The sequence below is a fragment of the Neolamprologus brichardi genome, chromosome 7 (genome assembly GCF_056152115.1).
Source record: "Neolamprologus brichardi isolate AB-2024 chromosome 7, ASM5615211v1, whole genome shotgun sequence".
Lineage (NCBI taxonomy): Eukaryota > Metazoa > Chordata > Actinopteri > Cichliformes > Cichlidae > Neolamprologus > Neolamprologus brichardi.
Window position 1 is genome coordinate 11,411,431 of NC_142110.1, and position 22,829 is coordinate 11,434,259.

The 22,829-nt window shown below is 42.4% G+C and overlaps 1 protein-coding gene across 1 annotated transcript; it reads left to right on the forward strand.

The window, feature by feature from the left end:
- The first annotated feature begins 1,069 nt into the window (after window positions 1–1,069).
- vwf (von Willebrand factor) lies at window positions 1,070–22,524 on the forward strand. Its single transcript, XM_087843106.1, has 53 exons — window positions 1,070–1,351; window positions 1,508–1,559; window positions 1,719–1,862; window positions 2,099–2,201; window positions 2,312–2,520; window positions 2,771–2,892; window positions 3,850–4,069; window positions 4,152–4,274; window positions 4,356–4,467; window positions 4,558–4,604; window positions 4,701–4,837; window positions 4,996–5,134; window positions 5,379–5,479; window positions 5,578–5,773; window positions 5,847–6,062; window positions 7,046–7,292; window positions 7,388–7,482; window positions 7,658–7,809; window positions 7,897–8,000; window positions 8,080–8,218; window positions 8,341–8,475; window positions 9,214–9,360; window positions 9,447–9,587; window positions 10,127–10,225; window positions 10,318–10,474; window positions 10,748–10,915; window positions 11,022–11,157; window positions 11,322–11,631; window positions 11,976–13,140; window positions 13,227–13,331; window positions 13,673–13,816; window positions 13,901–14,044; window positions 14,166–14,330; window positions 14,461–14,507; window positions 14,597–14,774; window positions 14,973–15,214; window positions 15,303–15,492; window positions 15,612–15,953; window positions 16,044–16,282; window positions 16,507–16,609; window positions 16,726–16,797; window positions 17,053–17,157; window positions 17,271–17,476; window positions 17,558–17,707; window positions 17,795–17,911; window positions 20,001–20,181; window positions 20,481–20,521; window positions 20,616–20,732; window positions 21,032–21,130; window positions 21,298–21,426; window positions 21,522–21,561; window positions 21,670–21,767; window positions 21,945–22,524. The coding sequence occupies exons 1-53, from the start codon at window positions 1,346–1,348 to the stop codon at window positions 22,128–22,130; spliced, it is 8,562 nt and encodes a 2,853-aa protein (XP_087699232.1). The 5' UTR covers window positions 1,070–1,345; the 3' UTR covers window positions 22,131–22,524.
- The last annotated feature ends 305 nt before the right edge of the window (window positions 22,525–22,829 follow it).

The following is a 22,829-nucleotide window of genomic DNA, read 5'->3' on the forward strand; positions in this document are numbered from 1 at the left end:
TTAAAGCCTGAGCTATGACATTATTTCCAGAAAATTATTGAATTAGAAAAAATACATATAAATTTGCATATATTAGTTTTAATTTGATTATATTTGCTATATTTGTTTGTGTGGTTGGGGCGGGGGGTTCTGCAGGCTAACCAACTTGACCAAAACTGCCTCACCATGCATATTTATGATTACCCAAAGCTCTGCATGCCCTTTCAGTTAAGTTATTATATCAGAGCTATCAGAGCTGCTATACAGAAGACATGTAGGCACATTTGCAAGTAATAATGTTAGATTTTTTTCCCTCCAAATTCAGCATGTTCATTTGTCTGTTTTGAAAAACATCTCTTGGCATCTCACTGTCGCACTACAGGACATTTTTGGGTACTTACATAATTTCAGTGATGCCAGTAATACCCTTGTTTCAAGCAGAGACGCCTTCTATCAGGCAGATTATGAACGTCTGCCTGTGTTTGCTGTGTGTTTGAAGCACACAGCTCCACAGGTGATTTCCAGCTCAACTCAAGATAGATCATACATACTGTGCGAACATTTTGGGTGCTTTGTCTGTTTACACCAGATAGGTAGATCAGGTAGTGTCCACAGACCCTGATCATTACGTATTTAGTAGCCTAGGGTTACATAAAGAGAGTGAAAGCAAAAGAAACAGCCTCAGTCTGCAGAATACTTATTTACTTATTTATAATTACTTTATGCTTGCTTCATACTTATATAAATACTTATTTTTGTGACATTGTGATACAGGTTGTGAATCTGAAAACACAAAACATATTCTTCTTCTTTTTCCTCAGCTTTGTCCAGAGACAACATAAGTTTCCACCTGAGAGTGCTGATCATCACATGTTCCCATTATGTGTGCGTGTGTGTATATGTGTGTGTAATTTTGGTGTGTTTGTGCATGTGACACTATCGAAGCAGTGTAATTGCGTGAGATCGCTTTAGTAAGTGTTTTTTTTTTACCAAAAGGATTGTTTGGCTTGGCACTGATACAGATGCGTATGTGTAGACTAATCACTCAGCCAGGCGATCAGTGGGCATATCCTGGCATTGTCCCGTTGAGTGTGCTTGATGGTGTCAGTCTGCAGGCTCCAAGTTGTGGACAGAAAGGCATTCTTTCCCTCTTGTCTGAACCTGGCAAGGGGAGTGGACTTAAGAGAAAGCCTATGAAAGTTGGGTTGGGTTCAGTCTTTGCTATAAAACTGAGCTTCCAGTGGGGCTGAAATTCTTCTTAGTTTAGCCAATGCTTGACCATTACATTACTTCATAATGTCCGGACTCTGCGAGGTCTTAACGTCGTGATTTGGGATAGTGTCTGCTGTTTCTGGAGTCTGGAACCATGGAGGTATGAGTACTTGGAGTTTATAGAAGTAAAAAAAAAGGGGGTTTTGAAGCAGGCCTAACATTGCACACAAAATAACATGATCTTTGTACATCAGACGATAAAGATATTAGTTTAAGCTGTGATGAAAATGAAAGCATATATGTTTATGTGTTCCAGGACTACATAAAGAGATATTTGCGAGGAATTTGGGTTTTCCTGCAGCTGACCTGTGAGTATTATATTGGAGAATATCCAGTTTCGTTGCTATCTTTACACCCAAAAAGTGACATATTCTTACAGACTATGTCACGTGCCTCATATGAAATCTCTTATAATTCTTCTTCAGCACACATCGGCATATCTGTGTACTCTGTTTGTGTGTGTTCAGCTTGTCTAGGGAGCATGACAGGGAGATGCAGTCTGTTTGGACGGCACCACGTTCACACATTCGATGGTGTTTTGTATGACTTTCCTGGAGACTGCAGCTACCTTCTGGCTGGGGACTGCAACCACCACTCCTTCACACTGCTGGGTGAGTCACGCTCAAATTCAATAAAGAGATTCAAAAAAAAGATTTGAATTCTAATAGTGTGCCAGGCTTATCTTGTGTAGTTTAGTGTGTAATGCCTCGTTGATGCAATATATTGGCTTTTGGAAACTGTTTACAAGTCATCTTCACTTTTAGTTTTCTGTCTTATTTGGCTAACTCTGCCATGGTTGTGGTACAGAGTTGTAACAGTGTGTTCAAAATGTGCTTTGGATCTGCAGGCGACTTTCAAAATGGCAAAAGAACTGGAGTCACGCTATTTTTGGGGGATGTCTTTGAGTTGCACCTTTCTGCAGACGGACGGCTCTCACAAGGAGAAAAAAGGTAGCACACTAGCGCTGTCATTCAGCATTAAGTTTGTGTGTATAAATATTGAAAGCTCCTCGCTAGTTTGCTTCTGCAGAAGCTTGATATATGCCGTCTTTTTTTTCTAGGCTGTCACTGCCCTATGCATCTCACTCTGTGTTTGTGGGCTCAGAGCTCGGCTTTTACAAGCTCTGGAGTGAGGAGTTTGGCTTCACTGTCACCATTGATAATGCTGCCAACATCGCCTTGACCCTGACCAAACGCCATGCAAACCACACCTGCGGCCTCTGTGGCAACTTCAACTCTATGACTGCTGATGAATATACTGCTCAGGAAGGTATGTGCGTGCTATACAGCCCACAAGATGCAACTGTGAAAAAAGTGAAACTAGGGAGAGTTTATTATTACTGGAATAGAGGAAACGATTTGAGTCACCAGCACTCAACAACAGGAAGAGGAACAACCGAGTACAGGAAAAGATAACAAAGTAAAAGAAAGCAAAAGACACAGTTGTGGTAGGATGAGATTAAGAACAAATCTGTCAACTTGTTTGTCTCTCTGTCTGTGCGCGCCTGTGTATTTTTCAGGATTCCTAACAGAGGACACTTATGACTTTGCAAATTCGTGGGCAGTGAAGGGAGCTGATCAGTCCTGTCAGCGTGTGTCAAATCCATCAAAATCCTGTAACACAACAAAAGAAACTTCCATGGTGAGAGGGTAGTTAAAACACACATGCACATGTTTAGATAGTAGGCGCGTCATGATGTCTGATGTGTAGACACAAGTCATTAAATAAAAGCTTTGTACATTTCTCCTCACAATAAAAAAGGTATTTTACAGTGGTTCACTTCCTAACAAAGCACCTGATATTTCTTTGTGTGTATTATGCTCTAATTTGTCTTTGTTTCTTTTACTGCTAATATGCAATAGGTTATATTTTTTGCACACACCTAAACTCATAAAGATAAACATTTTTCTTTACAAACATATAATGTATATTTTAAAATCAGGTGGGTTTTGGAGTTAAAGTGCCAACTATAACCCACATTGTCTTTGGTTGATGTCCAAATACATATTATTAGTCCCAAAGATTTTAGAAAGATTTGGCATTTTTAATACATCTGTTCTTTTTTATAAAGGCATTTTGGCTTTCATACACAGTATTAAGGTTCAATATGCTCAAATGGGGACGACAGCCCAGTCTCTTTAAAAAAAACGAACAGCTGGTAAGCGGACAGATCTGACAGGTGTGACTGCAGCTCTGTAGCCTGTGCAGTCTTTGTGGGTGAGCAGATATGAAATAAAAACGGTTGGATTTCGAAAGAACATTTTGCACATCTGAAACACCCACATGTGAGAAAACTGTACAAATTTCATGTTAGTGTGAAACCATAGGATCCTATCAGCATCTCCTTCAGTTCACCGCAAAACTGATGAATATGTATTCTTTCACTTTTATTCAAAATCTCAGTTTCTATCATTATGATATTGCCATTTTCACAATTTTCACCCACCAGATGTTAATCCACTCTTCCTCTTTTTTGGCATTTAACATTTTTTCAAGTTTCAGACATGGTTTCTATTCCCCATTTATTCAGCTGCACAGGTTGTTAGGCCTAAAAAGAGGCAAACAACTTATTTTCTGCCTGTTTGTGCTTATGTGTAGATTTTGTCCAGCTGCAGCGTGTTGCAGACCTCTAGTGTGTTTCTCCACTGCGCCCACTTGGTCTCTCCCGAACCATTCCTGCTGCTGTGTCAGGAGGAGGCCTGTTACTGTGATCAGACAGGGCCCGAAGATTGTTACTGTCCAATCCTGCTGGAGTATGCTCGCACATGCCACGCTCATGGGATACTTCTTCGCGGCTGGTCACAGGAAAGCCAGTGCTGTGAGTTTATTAGTTCTATAAAATTAACAGCAGGTTATAACATGACATGCATTATTTATATATGCTTTTCTTTTGTGTAAAGTCCCCAAATGTCCAATTGGCATGCAGTACAGTGAATGCACCAAGTCTTGCTCTACAACCTGCCATAGCCTCAACATCCAGGAGGTCTGCAAGGAAGAGTGTGTCGATGGCTGCACGTGTCCTGGTAACCCCTCGCTCACGATATCTCTCTCCTGTCTCCGTCTTACTGTTTCTAGTAGTAACATGGCATGCATGTGTGTTTCAGTTGGCAAGGTTTTGGATGGTAATCGCTGTGTTGAGGTATCCCAGTGTTCCTGTGCGCACATGGGAAAACATTTCCCACCAGGAGCCACAGTCTCTCAGGACTGCAACACCTGGTGAGAAAGCAGTGCAGGCGCAAATACAGATACACAGAAATAGTTACATATAAAATATGCTTCCTTCAAACAAATGTCTCTTTTATGTAGTGTGTGTCGTCACGGTTCATGGGAATGCACCAATGAAGGCTGTCCTGGTGAGAGAGATGAACAATAATACACACTCACTAATACTTTCGTTTGGGAAATAAAGTCCTCATTTCTGATGTCATATCCTTGTTGTTGGTGTGTAGGTGAATGCTTGGTTGTTGGCCAGTCTCACTTCAAGAGCTTTGACAACAAGTTCTTCACGTTTGCTGGCCACTGCCAGTATCTGCTGGCAAAGGACTGCTCACAAAATGAGTTTTCTATCATAATTGAAAATGTACAGGTAAAAATGAGCTTTGGTTTTCAATGCAAAATAAATTTGGAATTTGTTCTTACACTAACTACACAAATACACAAAGAATGACCCTGTTAGCGTTCTGTCACCCCCGTGTTGCCAGCTTTTCATCATTTACAGCATTTAGGTTGTTTTTTATCTTTCAGTGCGCTGATGATCAGGATGCTGTGTGCACACGCTCAGTGACTCTCAGTCTGCCCTCTCTGGAGGACATGACAGTCAAGCTGAAGCATGGAGGAATTGTTTCTGTCAACAGCATGGACATCCAGACCCCAATGCGTCACGGTATGCTACTTTAAAGTGCATTTAAATGACCTTTTATGCATATAAGATAAATATATTAAATATACCATAGTAAAGTAAATATACCTTTAAGATGGTTATCCATATATGAGAGAAGCACTCTGAGAGATTTCAGAATGGCAATACACTGGCTCTAACAGCACAGCTCTGCTAAGTACTTGCGTGAGTGGTTCATTAATATTAACTGATTTTAACCAGCCAGTTAACTATGTGTGTCATTTTACAGGCCGTTTACATATCCAGAGATCTGTTCAGTCTTCAGTACGTGTAAAGTTTGGTGAGGACTTTCGTCTGGACTGGGATGGGCGGGGCCGTGTGCTTTTAAAGGTTGAAGAAGTTGTATATCTTAAAGATGTTTCCTTTCAATAACCCCTGTATGAAAAGATGGGAAAAAAACCTATCTTGAATTCTGTCTGCCTCCACAGCTGGGTCCACAATGGGCGGGCCGGACCTGTGGACTATGTGGTAACTACAATGGTAACCAAGGTGATGATTTTTTGACTGGTTCTGGGTTGGTTGAGGCTAGTCCTCACTCTTTTGGCCAGGCTTGGAGGATCAATGGAGACTGTGAATCCACTCAGAAATTTGAAACTGATCCATGTGCCGTTAACCCAAAAAGAGGTATATACACCCACACAGACAGACATCACTCCAGTAATGACTTAACACTAATCTCACGATACCTCGATACCAGTGCGCTTTGCAGAAGAGGCGTGTGCAGTGATGATGTCAGACGTGTTCAGTCCGTGCCACTTTCTGGTGAATCCGGGTCCGTTCCAGCAGTTCTGTCGTTATGATGTGTGTGCGTGTGGGGACGGTGAGGAGTGCCTCTGCTCGGCTTTGTCCGCCTATGCAGCTGCCTGCTCAGCAAGAGGAGTGCTGCTCAACTGGAGGTCTCCTTCGCTCTGTGGTAACTTTTACATTGGACCTATTTACAGTTGATCACTCTCACACACACTCTCTTTCTGTGGTTTATTTAGAATAATTTTGTATGCATTTCTTTTTATAGATCATTTCATTTTCTGTAATATTTTTAGATAATTTTACAAGCATGTCCTCTGCAGGATCTATGGTTTTCATTTATGTTTATGTTAGGGTCACTCTAAAATCTTGAGACTTTTGCAAATTTGAAGACTGCTTTGGATTAAATGGTAAATGGACTGATTCTTATATAGCGCTTTTCTACTCTCACGGAGTACTCAAAGCACTCTATACAACATGCCTCACTCACCCAATCATACCCATTCTCACAAGCACTTTATCTACACTTAGTGCTTTCTAACGACATTCATACACATTCATACTCCGATGGATGCATCGGAGAGCAAGTTGGGGTTAGTATCTTGCCCAAGGATGCTTGACATGCAGACTGGAGGAGCCAGGGATCGAACCACCGACCTTCCGATCAGTAGGTGACCTGCTCTACCTCCTGAGCTACAGCCACCCACTTTACTGGATAACTGTCTTATTGTAGACATCATGTTTTTTTTAAAGTTTTGGTTTCTTGACTGAATTTGCAGAATTTTACTGGAAACTATTCTTCCTCTTCCTGTGCAATGTTTCCTGTGCCACTGTCTGCTACAGCAGAATATATCCTCCCCCATGTTGGCAAAATGTTTCTTTCCTCAAATGGTGCCATTTCTTTCTCCTGATATATTTTTGTGGTTATTATGATTATTTAAGAACAAATATGACTTCGTTTTTCACGGCTTGTAATTTCAAAACCACTAAGTTCCAGATTTTTGTGGATTATGTGAGAGTGCTATTTATTTTCTGATAATGTGTCCATTCAGACCCGGTTTGTGCATTAGTGCTGCACAGTTCAATAGTGCAATATCTCTAATGGTTTAGTGAGAATAAATGACTAATCCTCCCCTGATATGGTGTTCACAGCGCTGGAGTGCACAGGAGGACAGGTCTATGAGGCATGTGGGAGTGTGTGTGACCGGACTTGTGGTTCTCTGTCTGGCGCTGAGGCTGGCTGCGAGGGGGAGAGGGTGTGTGAGGAGGGCTGTTTCTGTCCCACTGGAAAGTACCTGAGTTCCTCAGGTGAATGTGTGACGGGTGACCAGTGCACCTGCCTGCATGATGGACAACTCTACCAGCCTGATGATGTCTATGCAGATCACAACAGTATTTGGTCAGTGACTATGCATGCTTATGCAGAACTTTAAACAACTGTTATGGGTTGCTGTTTTATTATTTTTGCCATCTTGTCTTTGCTTATGGGTGCAGCTACTGTGAGAAGGGCTCCATGCGGTGTAGCTCCACTGAAACGACTTCATTGCTCTCTGACCTCTTCTATGATGATGACCCAGCACCATCCAGAGGTATAACTGAGTGTTTCACTTCCCGAACCTTTTTCATGATCATGGCTTGTAAAAAACAAGCAGTTCTCATTAATAGTTCTCATTTGACAGTTGAACCCTGAACAACTTGATTTTTGTCATGAAGCTTGCTTAATTGTTTTTTTTTTAAAATCAATTTGTTTTTTTATGTATGCAGAGCGTCGGTCAACACGGTGCCCTCCTCCGCTCACTCGTGCAGAGTGTAATGCAGGAGAAAAGGGTCTGGAGTGTGCAAGAACCTGCCAAAATCTGGATCTGCCTTGTGTCAGTCTTGCCTGCATCCCAGGCTGCCTCTGTCCACCTGGCACTGTAGGTGGTTTGTTATGTTGTGTGCATGCTGCAGGTAACAAAGTGAACATATAAAGTGATTTGATTGATTAATCAAGCTGATTTCAGGTGCGTCACCGCAGAGAATGCATTATACCGGAGCAGTGTCCCTGTTACCATAACAACAGGCCATATGCAACAGGACAGACCATCTCTGTGGATTGCAACACCTGGTAAAATGCTTGTTAATATAGTTGTCCATTAAAGGAAATACCTCTACTGTGTTTGCTTAGCATGTGTCCTGTTTTGCAGTGTGTGCAAGAACAGAAAGTGGCAATGCACGGAGAAAGTGTGTGATGGTGTGTGCCGCACCGTGGGGGAAGGGCATTACATCACTTTTGATGGCTTAAAGTACTCTTTCCCTGGCCTCTGCCAGTATGTCCTAGTCCAGGTAAGAGACTGAGAAGGACTTCCAAAAAGGGCGTCAAAGTGAACTGCAGACTATGAAGTACATGCACTGATCTTTGTTAATCAGGTCCTGTCCTATCTTTCTCTACTTGCACATATCAATAGGATATGTGTAGTGGGGAAGACGGTTCCTTCAGGGTGCTGGTGGAAAACGAAGCCTGTGGAACTGTGGGGCACCGCTGTGCAAAAGCTGTCACAATCTTCTACCAGGGAGGGTTAATAATAATGCAGCATGGAGAGGTAACACACAAACATTCATTTATACTGATTCACATCAACACATGCAACTTATTAAGTGATTTGTTGTATTAGTGCAAAGTCCAAATGGATTTATAATCTTGTAACATGTAAAAAAAGTGTAAAACTTGAAATAATGTCTTTACTCTCAAGAGAGGCTATTAACCAAATATGTTGTTAAAGTTAACGTACTTAAATATTTGTCTAAAGACCAATATTCATTCATTCACAAAATTCATTCTAGATATTTGGCTTTTAAACATTATATTTATAATTTAGGCATTTAAACAGTACAATTATTAGTGGAGGGTGTGACTCAAGAGGTACAGCAGGTCATCTACACATCGGAAGACTGGTGATTTGAGCCGTGGCTGCTTCAGGATACATGCCAAAGTGTCCTTGGACCCCAAGTTGCTCCCAATACATTGTGAAATACAGTGTGAAAGTTAGACAAAAAAGCACTTAAACACAAAAAACAAGGTGCTTGTGTGAATGAGACATGTTGTCTAAAGACCCTTGAGTGCTCAAGTACAGTAGAAACGTGCAGTTTGATGCAAACCCACAAACTGCCTTGTATATTTCAGCAGTTAGTTAAGTTTTTTTTTTGTCTAATACATTTATAACTTGTGTCCTGCTTTACTCGGACACTCTGCAAACGAACTTAGTCAAGTTGTAAGCTTTTGAGACTTGACCTCTCAGTATCCCAAATGCACCTGTAATGATAACCTTTCTGTCTTTCAGGTGAAGATGAAGAGGCCGGTGCCGCAGGGCTCACAGGTGGAGATTGTCCGATCTGGTCACTTTTACACTCTGCAGCTGGGGAAACACATTTCCCTCAGCTGGGATATGGGAACCCGCCTCCTGGTTCACATCTCACCTGAATACAGGGTACTGATGTATTATGACTAATTGTGACCACTTGAATCTTTTTCATTTTATTCATAATATAAAATATTAAATATTATTGCGTGTAGGGTCGGGTGTGCGGCTTGTGTGGTAACTTTGATGGGAATGTAAACAACGACTTGATGAGCAGTAACCACCAGCTAGAGGTGGATTCGTCACACTTTGGCAACTCCTGGAAGGTCATTCCCAGCTGTGCTGATCTCACAAAGGTAAAGTCTCGACTTAAAGGGCTGCCTTGCTGAATGGAAAAATTTATATTTTCTCTCTACTCCTAACTAATGTTAAGGAAATCTGTTGATGTTTTGTGTGTCTAAAAGAAAAAATATGTCAGTATCAGTAGCTTAAAAATCCTATATCGGATGATCTCTAATATTTAGATCTATCTCTGAGCATTGCACTTCACCAGGACTGTTTGTGGGCTTACAGGGCTGAAAATTAGATTTCTTTCAGTGTCAGCGTTATTCATTATATCCCACCGAGAAACATTAGAAATATATTGAGATCACAGTGACTGATCTACTTGAAAATCTCTGCAGGCGTCCAACTCACAGTAGTGTAAGGATTAAAATGAATCATTTGCATACATTTTTTATGTTATTACAATGAAGTCAAGTATGGTGACGATTGCAGTTCTTTGCATATATTTCAGTAGAGCACTGGCACAGAATAGATAGAGACATTCTACAATACATTCACAAAGAGATAAACAATGTCGCACCAATTTGCTGTTTTTATTTTATGTGTGTAGATACCTGCTCCTTGCTCCGACAACATTGTCAAACTGGTAACAGTGGAGCAGTCGTGCCGTATCCTCACTGGTTCCCTCTTTAAAGAATGCAACAGTCAGGTGAGCAATTACAGGCAAACTTTAACTGATCAAGTGAGATGCTTTGATGGATTTATACTCTTTACCCTCTACCTCTGCCTGTGTGTCTGTAGGTGGATGCAGAGCCTTATGTAGAGATGTGTGTGGAGGCAGCATGCTCGTGCCCATCAGTGGGTGACTGCCAGTGTTTCTGTGATGTTATTGCCGCCTATGCACAGGCTTGCTCAGAGAGTGGTGTATTCGTCAACTGGAGATCAAATGATCTTTGCTGTGAGTATGAAGAATTCATTATGATATAAAAAACACAAGTCATAACTGCTTGACCAAACTAACAAAAATAATTGAAGTCCCATCTAGTCGCATCTAGTTTTTTGTGCTAAAAGTCATGATTTTACTCAGAATATCAGAATGCAGATTGCACATTTTTATCAGTAGTCTAATATCACAATTATTATAAAGTTATCTTTATGATAATAAAGTTATTTTTTTTGTAGCTAAGTGAAATGACTGAAAAGTGCATGCTACAATGTTTTGATTCCTTAGCACTGAGCTGTGAGGAGCTGAATCCTAGAATCCCAGGTGTAGGGGAGGAGTTATGTCATTGGAGATACAATACCTGTGGTCCTGCCTGTCCAGTCACCTGCCAACATCCAGATCCCCTCCAGTGTTCGCTCACATGTGTGGAAGGCTGTCATGCCTACTGCCCTCCAGGTATCAACAAACACTAACCGAATGCTTTCAGGATTTATATATCGCACGAATGTAACGGGACAAAAATATATTGTGGGGATTTTTACACTGACTTTGATGTTCTTAGGACAACTCCTGGATGAGGTGGCCATGCGATGTGTTGAACCCTCTCATTGTCAGGTGTGTATGCACGAGGGTCAAAGAATCTCCCATGGAAACAAGGTCATCCTGAATCACAATGACCCCGATCAGTGCAGGATATGGTAATATTTCATCACAACATTTCCTTATGAGTTTGAATATTTCAGTTTTCTGCTTCTCACCAGGCTTGGCTTACATAGAACTGAGGTTACCCTGGTAACCAAATGTTTGGTGATGAATGCTTTGCAATTATATTTCATGATGCTTTGTTGTTTCTTTACTATAGTCATTGTGACAACAACACATTAAGCTGTGAAGCGTGTGCCTCCTCCGCCATGTTCACAACTTCCACACCGACGCCCACCTATGGCACCTTCACAACAATCCCCTTCACCACGTTGATGCCTGAGGGCACGTGTGACCGTGCCATGGATCTAGCATTCTTACTGGATGGATCAGAAGCTCTGACTGAAGATGAATTTGAGGCTACAAAACAGTTCATACTTGGGGTGGTTGAACGATTCCGCATGGGCTCAGCTCACACTCGAGCAACAGTGCTACTCTACCACTCTGGAGTCAAAACATATGATCTGCAGGTAGTTAAACACTGCACGCGTGTGTGACTAACTATCAGTAATTCATGTTTGAGTAAAATAAGAATGTAAAAGATTTTAAAGTGTTATTTCTGCTGTAATCAATCCAGTCAGAGTTAATATACTAAAAAAACATAAATTTGTACATCCAGCTATTTAAATTCAGCAAAATAGTGGAAACTAAAATGCAACAGGAAGCAAGTGGATGCAGCACGGCTTGAATAATGCTGATGACTAATCAAGCTTGGTGAAAAGCAGCTTTTTTGGCTCACTAAAACTGATTCATAGTAAAAGTCTACACGTGAATACTTGATCTACTATTTTTCCTCCCTCTCTTATGCCTCTAGGTTCAGAAGTGGATATTTAAGAAGACTGTGCGTGAGCTTCATTACACAGGAGGAGATGCCGCTTTCATGGATGAGGCCGTCAAATATCTGGGTATCAACATCTATGACAAGAACAAGCGTGAGAACGCCGGCCGCGTTGCCATTATCTTGGCTGCTAGTCCCAACCCTCGCCCTATCCGTTCCATTGTAAAGATGCTCCGAAAGAAGGCCATCACCACCCTGACAGTGGCACTGGGTCCTGGGGTAGATATGTCACAAATTACTGAAATCTCCAAGGCCAATCCTGATAACAGGGCCTATGTGCTGAGCAGCACAGGTGAGCTGCCTGATCGGCTGCTGGAGCTGACAGATTACCTCTGCACCTTAGGAATGGAGCCCGAGGTGGTGAAACCTCCAGCACCAAAGACCACAGTGGGTAAACCTCAAAAGACCACGACCACCACTTCCCCAATTCTTCATCTGGAGACAAAACCCACACGGCGCCTCCCCAACACTCCTGAAGCTACAGCACCATCTGGCCTATCGCCCACTACCACATCGCCATCCGTTCTTTCTCCAACCAAAGATGTAACATTTGTCATAGAAGGCTCTGATGCTGTTGGTGAAGTAAACTTTAACAAGTCGCTCCTCTTCCTGGAGGAAGTTGTCACAAAACTGACAGAGGAGGAGGAGTTGATTCGCATCACTGTGATCCAATACTCAGTGACAGTCACTGTGGAGATCAGTCGGTGGGAGATAAGGCAGCACAGAACCCGCCTGCTGGAACGCCTGAGGGAGGTTCGTTGGAGGGGTGGTAGTAAGACAAACACTGGAGCAGCTATCACTACCACTTTTCAAGAAATGGCTACGGTCCAGCCTTCTCTTCATCCAACCCCACCTCAGCTGGTTTTCCTTGTGACAGAAAACCCACCAACTGACACAGTAACGCGCCCACCATCTACCAGCGTCCAGACTCATGTGTATCCCATTGGTGTTGGACCAAAGATACAAGAAATGGACTTGATTCAGTTCAGTTTTCCTCAGCGTCCATTAATGGTGGAGGACTACAGCCATCTGTCTAGCGTGGTCCACCGCATAGTCAACATCACACGCACCACAGTCAGACCCCGCTCACCAACACTGCCACCACTAGTTGTCCCAACACATGCCAGCTTGCCAGTCTCAGGTACCATAACAGAAATGTTTATTCTCATCAAACAGTCCTCAGGGATTTCTTAGTCTGTATTAACTTGGAGTCTTATATTTGCACAGTGCCGTGTAAGAAGCCTCTGGATGTGCTGTTCCTGCTGAAGTCTGGCGGGCAGCTTGAGGACATGAAGACATTTGTTAAAGCTTTTATCAGTAATGCTGACATAGGTAGGTGTGATGCAGCTCTTATATGCAGAATTTTCTCACTGATGTGTTATTATTAATTTAGTTTGCAATCACTCTGTTTTTAGCAGGGGTTTTTTCTTCAGAAATGCAGCATGTTTAAGGGCCAAATAGGCTCTAAGAAAAATATTGAAGTATGTCTTTTTCCCCAACTGATATTTTCCATGAGAACAATACAGTTACTAAATTGCTTTAGTTTATTTGTGTTAGATCAAATCATATATTTTTTTTTTAGCATTATTGACCTTGAAAGAACAATATTACTCATGTTTAAATTATTAAAGAAGCACATTTCTACAGTGAGTTCTGTGTTTGTATGTGCGCAGGGCTCAGTGGCACTCTTGTGAGTGTTGTGCAGTACGGAGACACCAACACAGCAGAATTCCTATGGAGTGATCAACAGAGCAAATCAGACCTCCTGAGGATGGTGGAGAGAATTACTACAAGGACTCCTGCAGCCCCTAAACTAGGTAAAGGAGCTTGTTTAAACTAATATGCGCACATATTTAGACAGATGCACAATCACATGCAGTCATTTTTCTCACTTTTTGCAGGGTCTGCATTGAGATTTGCTGTGCAGACATCGATCTCACCAATCAGTGGTGGAAGAGTTGGTGTAGCCAAGGCTGTGGTGATGCTGGTGATGGACAAATCAACTGATGATGTCGGGGAAGCAGCTAATGAGGCACTGGCAGCAGGTAATTAAATCATCATTAACACACTGGATTCCTCAGTAAAAACTTCAGTTGGTATGTTTCCATCCTTCATCTTCCTCTGTCATAGCTCTGTAGTTTCGCTGATAAGATTGTCTTCCCTCAGGTGTATCAGTGTTCCCAATTGGGATTGGACCAGACTATGACAAGAGCGAACTTGGAGTGCTTGGTCGCCAGGGCAACCAAGACAACGCTCTCCATCTGAACAGCATGGATCAGTTACTGATGTTGCTGACTCTGGACAGGAGTTACACAGAGAGAATCTGCAGAGGTGCTTACAGGCAGAGACACATACAGTAAATCTTCATTACATAGTGATGAGAGAAATTGACAGTAATGGAAATGTTATGTGCTCTGTTATATATATTTTATTTTAAAAAAAATTGTATTTATTTTTTTAGCTGGTCCACCAGGAGTGTGTGTTGATGATAATGGAAATGAGAGAAAGGTGAGTACTGTCTGCTAGATACGACATTAATGTAACCTTTTACAAGATTTACTTGTAGCAAATTGTGCATCTCTCTCTACGTGCCTTAGCCTGGTGAGTCATGGCTGCTGGAGGATGGCTGTCACTCCCTCCTCTGCCACCCCAGTGGGGCGGTGACAGTACAGAATCACAAAGTCAGCTGTGACAGATTGGAGCCGCCAGCCTGCAGAAACAACATGCCACCTGTTAAAGTCCAGGAGACTTGCAACTGCCACTGGGAATGCCCTTGTACGTACATCCAAAGGATCCAATAGCCTCTTAGGTCTAGTCCATCTATATAAAGTGTGGACTATTTGTGTACTTGCTGTTAACAATGAATGCTGGGAGCTAACATTCCTTTCTATTTATACTAACTGTTAATAGAGCACAAGATTCTGGCTCCTGTACAAACACATGTTTTTCCTCCTGCCTCAAATGTATTGACAGGCATGTGTATGGGCAGCTCCACCAACCATGTAGTGAGGTTTGATGGCCTGGCACTTAGGCTGGATGGGGAGGGTTTGTGCTCCTATACACTTCTCACTGTCAGCAGAGGCTCCAGTGAAGGGTCAGAGGTCAAACTCCACACTGGACCTTGCCAAGACTCTGCAAACTACCACCAAGTCTGCATGAAAGCCATGGAGGTGATCCATGGCTCATATAGGGTGCTGCTGAAGGATGACATGACGGTAAGATATATGATATATGTTATGTTTAAGATGTCTGCACTAACTGTAAGGATTTGCTCATTTATTTTGTATATGTTTATTTGAGCAGGCCATGATTGGAGAGGAAGAGCTTGCACTGCCATGGCGGCACTCTGGCATTGAGCTGGTGCGTTATGGCGGAGTGATGCTGCAGCTGAAATCGGATCATGGCTACGTTCTGAGTTTCACGCCTCAGAGCAATGAGTTTACCATCACATTACTCAGCTCCACTACGACGGGGCACACTGCTGGACTTTGCGGTAACTTATATAAAGAGCCCACTTGTTCAAATATATGACAAAAGTCAGCATGTCTCACCCAGTGGCTTTCTGTATTTGTCTTTTTATTCTGATAACTGCCCCAAATATTGCTTTGTCAGGTGGCTGTGGGGAGGAGAAGTTGAATGTCCTTTCTTTACGCAATGGCACCTCGACCACCAACCAACCAGCTTTCATCTTAGACTGGACTGTGGCTGTAGAGCACGGTGTGTGCCTGCCAAGACGGAAAGCGGTGTGTGCATCTGGAGCGGCGATGGGATGTCAAGCTCTACGTTCTGAGGTGTTCGAACCATGCCATGCACATATTCCCGTTCAGGTTTTCCTCACCAAGTGTGAAGAGCAGGCATGTGAGGAGTCAGATGTGTGCGAGCTCATTTCAGCCTATGCACGCGTCTGTAGACAAAGAGGTGTGTGTGTGGACTGGAGGAGCCCTCACCTCTGCCGTGAGTAATTTTCTGATTTGCAGATGAGTTTATCTTCTACTCCAGCGAAAACATTTTAACACCTGAGCTTAACTCTGTTCTGTGTTGCAGCGTTACAGTGCCCGAGTTCCATGGAGTATGATGCATGTCGGACAGGTTGCGTGGAGGACTGTGGTAGCATACAGTCGTTGCCAGGCGACTGGTCGGTTGCTAGGAGTAACGAGTCATCCTGTATGGACACGCCGACTGAAGGCTGTTTCTGTGCTGAAGGCACAGTTTTGCATCACGGACGGTGTATACCACCAGAAGCATGTGGACAGTGTGTTGACCATCATGGGCACACATACACGGTGAGGCACAAAACAAGAAAAGTGTGACTGAATCTGTTAGGAAGCAGTGACGCAAAATCAAGTTCTTAGTTAAAATAAATAAACACATATTCTGTTGGAATACTATCAGGCAAACATTTAGAGAACAGGTTAGAGAACAAAATGTGATTTGATTGCCCTCTAGTGTTTATTTCTAATATGACCAACTTCACAACATGAGCCTGGTTTTGTCTGTGTTTCTACAGTATATGCAGAGTTGGGTACCAGAAGAGAACCCATGTTTGATTTGCATGTGTTTGGATCAGCAACGGATCAACTGCACTGACCGGCCCTGCAACGATGTCAGAAGTCAGAAACCCTTCTTTTGCTCCTCATTATGCTCTTTGCATCTGCTTTTGTAGTGTTACTAAAGAAGAAGAAAAACTGCCATCTTTTTTAAATTAATCATGTGTATCTGTTTGTAGCTCCAGTGTGCGGACCTTGTGAGGTCCTCAGAAAGAAGACAGAGTCCAAGTGCTGCCCAGAGTATGAGTGTGGTATGTAAAAAAGGATGGTCTCTATTTGCAACGAGGAGCAGCTTTACTATACTGTGTGGGCAGTCACTCAGTGTAGTTATTAAATTATTATGGTCCAAATAGCTCAACTTTAACTTCTAATAACTAATAACATAGTTACTCCTAATTCATTCCCCAGTATCTATCCTCATTTTTTTATACTTTGTTGCATAGTGTTACCAAATGTATATCATGTGTCCCACTTGCAACATACTGAGCCATGCTGCCACTTTCCAGTTTGTGATCTAGTGAGCTGTGACCTGCCTGAGGTTCCCCGCTGTGAGGACGGTCAGACTGTGGTCCTGAAAAACCCCGGGGAATGTCAGCCTATACACGAGTGTGGTAAGTCATTAATACATTCTCTATGATGCTCCGGCCCCGCGGGTAAACACACACATAATCATGAAACAGAGCGCATGTCGACACAGCCCTATTCACCTCTTTTTCTGTCTCAGTGTGCAAAAAGGAAGAGTGTCCTCTTCAAGCTGCCCCCAATTGTACACCACATCGCCATCTGTCGGTGAGAAAGACAATGTGCTGCGACGTGTTTGAATGTGACTGCAGCTGCCAAAACTCCACCCACACCTGTCCCACTGGGTTCATCACGTCCTCCACTACCAACGATTGTGGGTGCACAGAAACCAACTGCCTGCCAGACAAGGTGAGTGTATTTTTGGATTCAAATCTGAGTGCAATATGTTTGTTGTTTGTCCTGCTAGCTTTATGTCCTCTGTGTCTCTAGGTGTGTGTGGTTGGTGGAGTGGTTCACTCAGTGGGGAGTGAATGGGAGCAAGGTTGTGAGAAGTGCATCTGCACCGAGCTGCAGGACAAAGACACGTCTCTCCATGTTGCACAGTGCAAACCGCCTGTTTGTGACCGGGCCTGTCCTCTGGTGAGATTCACAGAGACACCAAAGACGCATATTTAGCTTATGCTTCTAAAGTGATACATTCCTATATATATTTAATATGTATTTCAGGGCTCAACATACACTTCATCAGAAGGAGAGTGCTGTGGAAAGTGCACACCAACCAGCTGTGTGGAGTCAGGGGGAGAGATGCGAGGGGACACACTTATCAGTGGAAAGCTTAGACAAGTATGTGTGTGTAGAAATCAGACGTGCCTGAAGGATATGTGCAAATAATTATTGCTGCATAATTATGAATCTCAAAGTGTTTGAGTCAGTGAGGGACAAGAGGTCACTCAGCAAACTGCTCTCCATCACTGACAGCCCATTGCACCAACTCCAGTCCACTAGAGAGCCAGTGGAGCTCCTTCTCCACCGGACTTATTAAACCCGACTGCCGTAAAGAATGCTTCAGGAAATCCATCCTGCTATTCTCTATAAAGCTGTACAACACGTCTCCTTTTTGTACCACTATCAAACCTCCTAGTGTACATGTTATTCATTAATGCTACAGTGGCTTGCAAAAGTATTCGGCCCCCTTGAACTTTTCCACATTTTGTCACATCACAGCCACAAACATGAATCAATTTCATTGGAATTCCACATGAAAGACCAAAGAAAGTGGTGCACACGTGAGAAGACATGGAGCAAAAATCATACATGATTCCAAACATTTTTTACAAATAAATAACTGAAAAGTGGGGTGTGCGTAATTATTCAGCCCCCTGAGTCAATACATTTGCTGTAATTACAGCTGCCAGTCTTTCAGGGTATGTCTCTACCAGCTTTGCACATCTAGAGACTCAAATTCTTGCCCATTCTTCTTTGCAAAACAGCTCCAGCTCAGTCAGATTAGATGGACAGCGTTTGTGAACAGCAGGTTTCAGATCTTGCCACAGATTCTCGATTGGATTTAGATCTGGACTTTGACTGGGTCATTCTAACACATGGATATGTTTTGTTTTAAACCATTCCATTGTTGCCCTGGCTTTATGTTTAGCGTCGTTGTCCTGCTGGAAGGTGAACCTCCACCCCAGTCTCAAGTCTTTTGCAGACTCCAAGAGGTTTTCTTCCAAGATTGCCCTGTATTTGCCTCCATCCATCTTCCCATCAACTCTGACCAGCTTCCCTGTCCCTGCTGAAGAGAAGCACCCCCAGAGCATGATGCTGCCACCACCATATTTGACAGTGGGGATGGTGTGTTCAGAGTGATGTGCAGTGTTAGCTTTCCACCACACATAGCGTTTTGCATTTTGGCCAAAAAGTTCAATTTTGGTCTCATCTGAGCAGAGCACCTTCTTCCACATGTTTGCTGTTTCCCCCACATGGCTTGTGGCAAACTGCAAACGGGACTTCTTATGGTTTTCTGTTAACAATGGCTTTCTTCTTGCCACTCTTCCATAAAGGCCAACTTTGTGTTTACGACTAATAGTTGTCCTATGGACAGATTCCCCCACCTGAGCTGTAGATCTCTGCAACTCGTCCAGAGTCACCATGGGCCTCTTGGCTGCATTTCTGATCAGCGCTCTCCTTGTTCGGCCTGTGAGTTTAGGTGGACGGCCTTGTCTTGGTAGGTTTACAGTTGTGCCATACTCCTTCCATTTCTGAATGATCGCTTGAACAGTGCTCCGTGGGATGTTCAAGGCTTGGGAAATCTTTTTGTAGCCTAAGCCTGCTTTAAATTTCTCAGTAACTTTATCCCTGACCTGTCTGGTGTGTTCTTTGGACTTCATGATGTTGTTGCTCTCAATATTCTCTTAGACAACCTCTGAGGCCGTCACAGAGCAGCTGTATTTGTACTGACATTAGATTACACACAGGTGCACTCTGTTTAGTCATTAGCACTCATCAGGCAATGTCTATGGGCAACTGACTGCAACCCAGGCCAAAGGGGGCTGAATAATTACGCACACTCCACTTTGCAGTTATTTATTTGTAAAAAATGTTTGGAATCATGTATGATTTTCGTTCCACTTCTCACGTGTACACCACTTTGTATTGGTCTTTCACGTGGAATTTCAATGAAATAGATTCATGTTTGTGGCTGTAATGTTACAAAATGTGGGTAAGTTCAAGGGGGCCGAATACTTTTGCAAGCCACTGTATTTGGAGTATTTGCCCTACTGCAAAAAAATAAGTCTTATTTTATTTGTCGTTTCTTTCACTTTATGTTTTATTGTCTTATTTTTTCACTGCTGCATATAAATTTATTACTACCTCACATAAGAAGGCATTCATCTTTCTATCGATCTAATTCTCATCTCTGTGTCGTCTTTAGGTGGGTGACAGATGGAAGTCTCCAGATAATAAATGTGTCTTACATCAGTGCATAAAAGTCAGAGATGAGGTGTTCATCTCTGCTTCAAATGTCAGCTGCTCGATTACGGATACTCCATCCTGCCCACTGGGGACTGAGTTACGCTGTGACACCGAGGACTGCTGCCCCCACTGCCACTGTGGTAAACACACATAGACTTACTCAGGAGGCATACAGACAATCCAGTGCACCGGGTTAGGAAACTGCCCTTTAGCTCGCAAGCGATGCATGAATCATCAAGCTTGCATTCATCTAACTTTCCCTTCAGTCAAATCATCCACACAGTGTTTTCATAACAACTTGCAGTTGCAGTTTATGTCCAACAGATGACTCTGGTGTCATCCCAGAGATTGTTATCCTGATCTGACCTTACACAAACTGGGGATTGAATTACTTTTTAACAAACGACTGTGGAAATTATTTGTGCTTTTCTCTCTGCAGCTCCTGTGAACGCCTGTGTTCTCAACCACACGCTGATAGGGGTAAGTCATGCAGAGAAGTAGCAGCTGCATTGGTATAAAAATGACATTTGGAAATGATGTTTTATTTTGATATACTGTATATGTGTTTGTACAGGCAGGGGAGCAGCTGATGGTTGATGCGTGTACACGCTGTCAGTGTAGGATAGTGGATGGTCCAATCAGGAAATATGAACTGTCCTGCAGGAAAACAAGCTGTCCCTCTTGCCCCATGGTAGCCATCCTCAAATTATTTTGTCTGTTTTAACTCTTGTCATTTCTCATCCTCATCATAACTGATTAATACAATCACAAATCCACATTCCTTAATTGTCTGTTCGCATTCCTTCCCTGCTCATCATTAAACTGTAGCCACATCATCTTTCCATGATTCACTTTATTCACAAAGGTAAATAAGATGTTTTTTATTTAGAAAACAAAATCCAGGTATCTTATGTCTTTGTATTTGCAGTAGTAAACTCCCAATGTCTTTTTACATTAATGGACACTTAAAACTAACCTCCACATTTTTAGGGGTACACTCTGGAGAAGACGGAAGGTACTTGCTGTGGTCGATGTGCTCCCACCGCCTGCTTCGTTCAACAACCAGATGGAAAACTCATCAGTGTGAAAGTAAGTCCTATGCAAACAAGATGATACCACGCTACAACTTCTGTTGTCTATTCTATGCAGTGCTATAGCTTATAATACTCTTTCATGCCAGTCGTACTGTTTGCGGCTACTGTGAGGGATTAGAAATTATTTTACTGCTATTGTAAGAATGAATCGTGTTCTTTCAGGTCAATACGACGAGCGAGAATGGTTGCACCTCATATACATGTGGTCTGAATAGTGATGGAAATCTTGTGCTGCAGACCAAAGTGACAGCCTGCCCGTCTTTTAATCGCCAAGCTTGCTTAGACCAAGGGGTAAAGCTCTCATCGAGCGCACAGTATTCCCTTATCTATACTTTTTCTCCCAGGAATGTATGATAACATTGTCTCTCCTGTTTTTACTTTTCCAGGGAAAAGTCAGTCAAATTGGAACAACCTGCTGTGAGATGTGTGAGTTGAACTGTTCCCTTTGCAAGAGCAGTAAATTATCTTTTTTTTTTTTTAGATTATTTGGATCTTAACAATAGTGCGTGTGTGTGTGTGTGTGTGGGTGTAAAGGTACAGAGCCAGAGTGCCGAAAGACAGTGGGAAGGCTCGACTACATCAAGGTGGATGACTGCCAATCAGAGCACCAGATAGACCTGTACTACTGTGAGGTAAGATACACAGACACACACACGCACACACACATTTAAGAATGATTAAATCTTTTCCCCTGTAGGATTAACCTGCAAATTTGAGTGAAATCGTAGCACTGTCCCTCACCATCCTGTCCTTTCTGTCTCCCTGTTGTTATGTGTACCCTTCCATCTGTCTGTCTTTCTGTCTGTCAGGGCAAATGTCGCAGTAAGTCCATGTACTCCCTGCAGAGGGCTGCTGTGGAGCAGGAGTGCGTTTGCTGCGCTGCGGTAGAGACAGAGCCTCTCAACGTTCCTGTCATGTGTGCCAATGGCACTCGTAGCCACCACACAATTCTGTCTGTAACCAAATGCGACTGTCTGTCCAGACACTGCACCTAGAGAGTGGAAGAAAAAGAATAGAAGACAGAGATTATAAAGGTTGATGCTTTGTGTGTATCCAAGAAAATGTAGCAGTATATAAAAAAACTACCTTGACAAATAGCAATAAAACAAACTTACCTGTTTCTGTAAGCATCACCTTTTGTGTGTTTGTTGTAATTTGATTATTTCTGTTGACATGTATTCATAAAAACTACTGTTTGTTAGATGTTTGTATATAAACATGTGACATATACTCTTTCACAGCGTTGCAGAATAAGTTTAATATACATTAAGTGCGACTCCAGAAACACCATGTTGCTCAAAAAGTACAACTTTTACACTTGGGTGTTTTTTTTTATTCAATTTAATTCAGCGCAACTGTGAGATACAAAAATAAAATCGCTTTTCAATACGTTGCTCTTTAAAAACTGCCCCAAAATACACATGATACATACAATTCCTGTGACTGACTACACATCAGTATAACAAGGAAATAATAATAAAAGTATTACAATAAATAATGCTTGGAACACTATGTAATGTACTCAAGGGAGCCAGTTTTGCTTTTAGCAGGAAACATTCACTATGAATTTTTATGTCTTTTTTTAAGATCTTTTACATCACCACTGCAGGTAGTTGGAGCAGGACAGTTAAAGTCAAAATAAGTGCTAGTGTAAGTTTTTTATTTTAAATATTTTGTATTATCACTACTACATA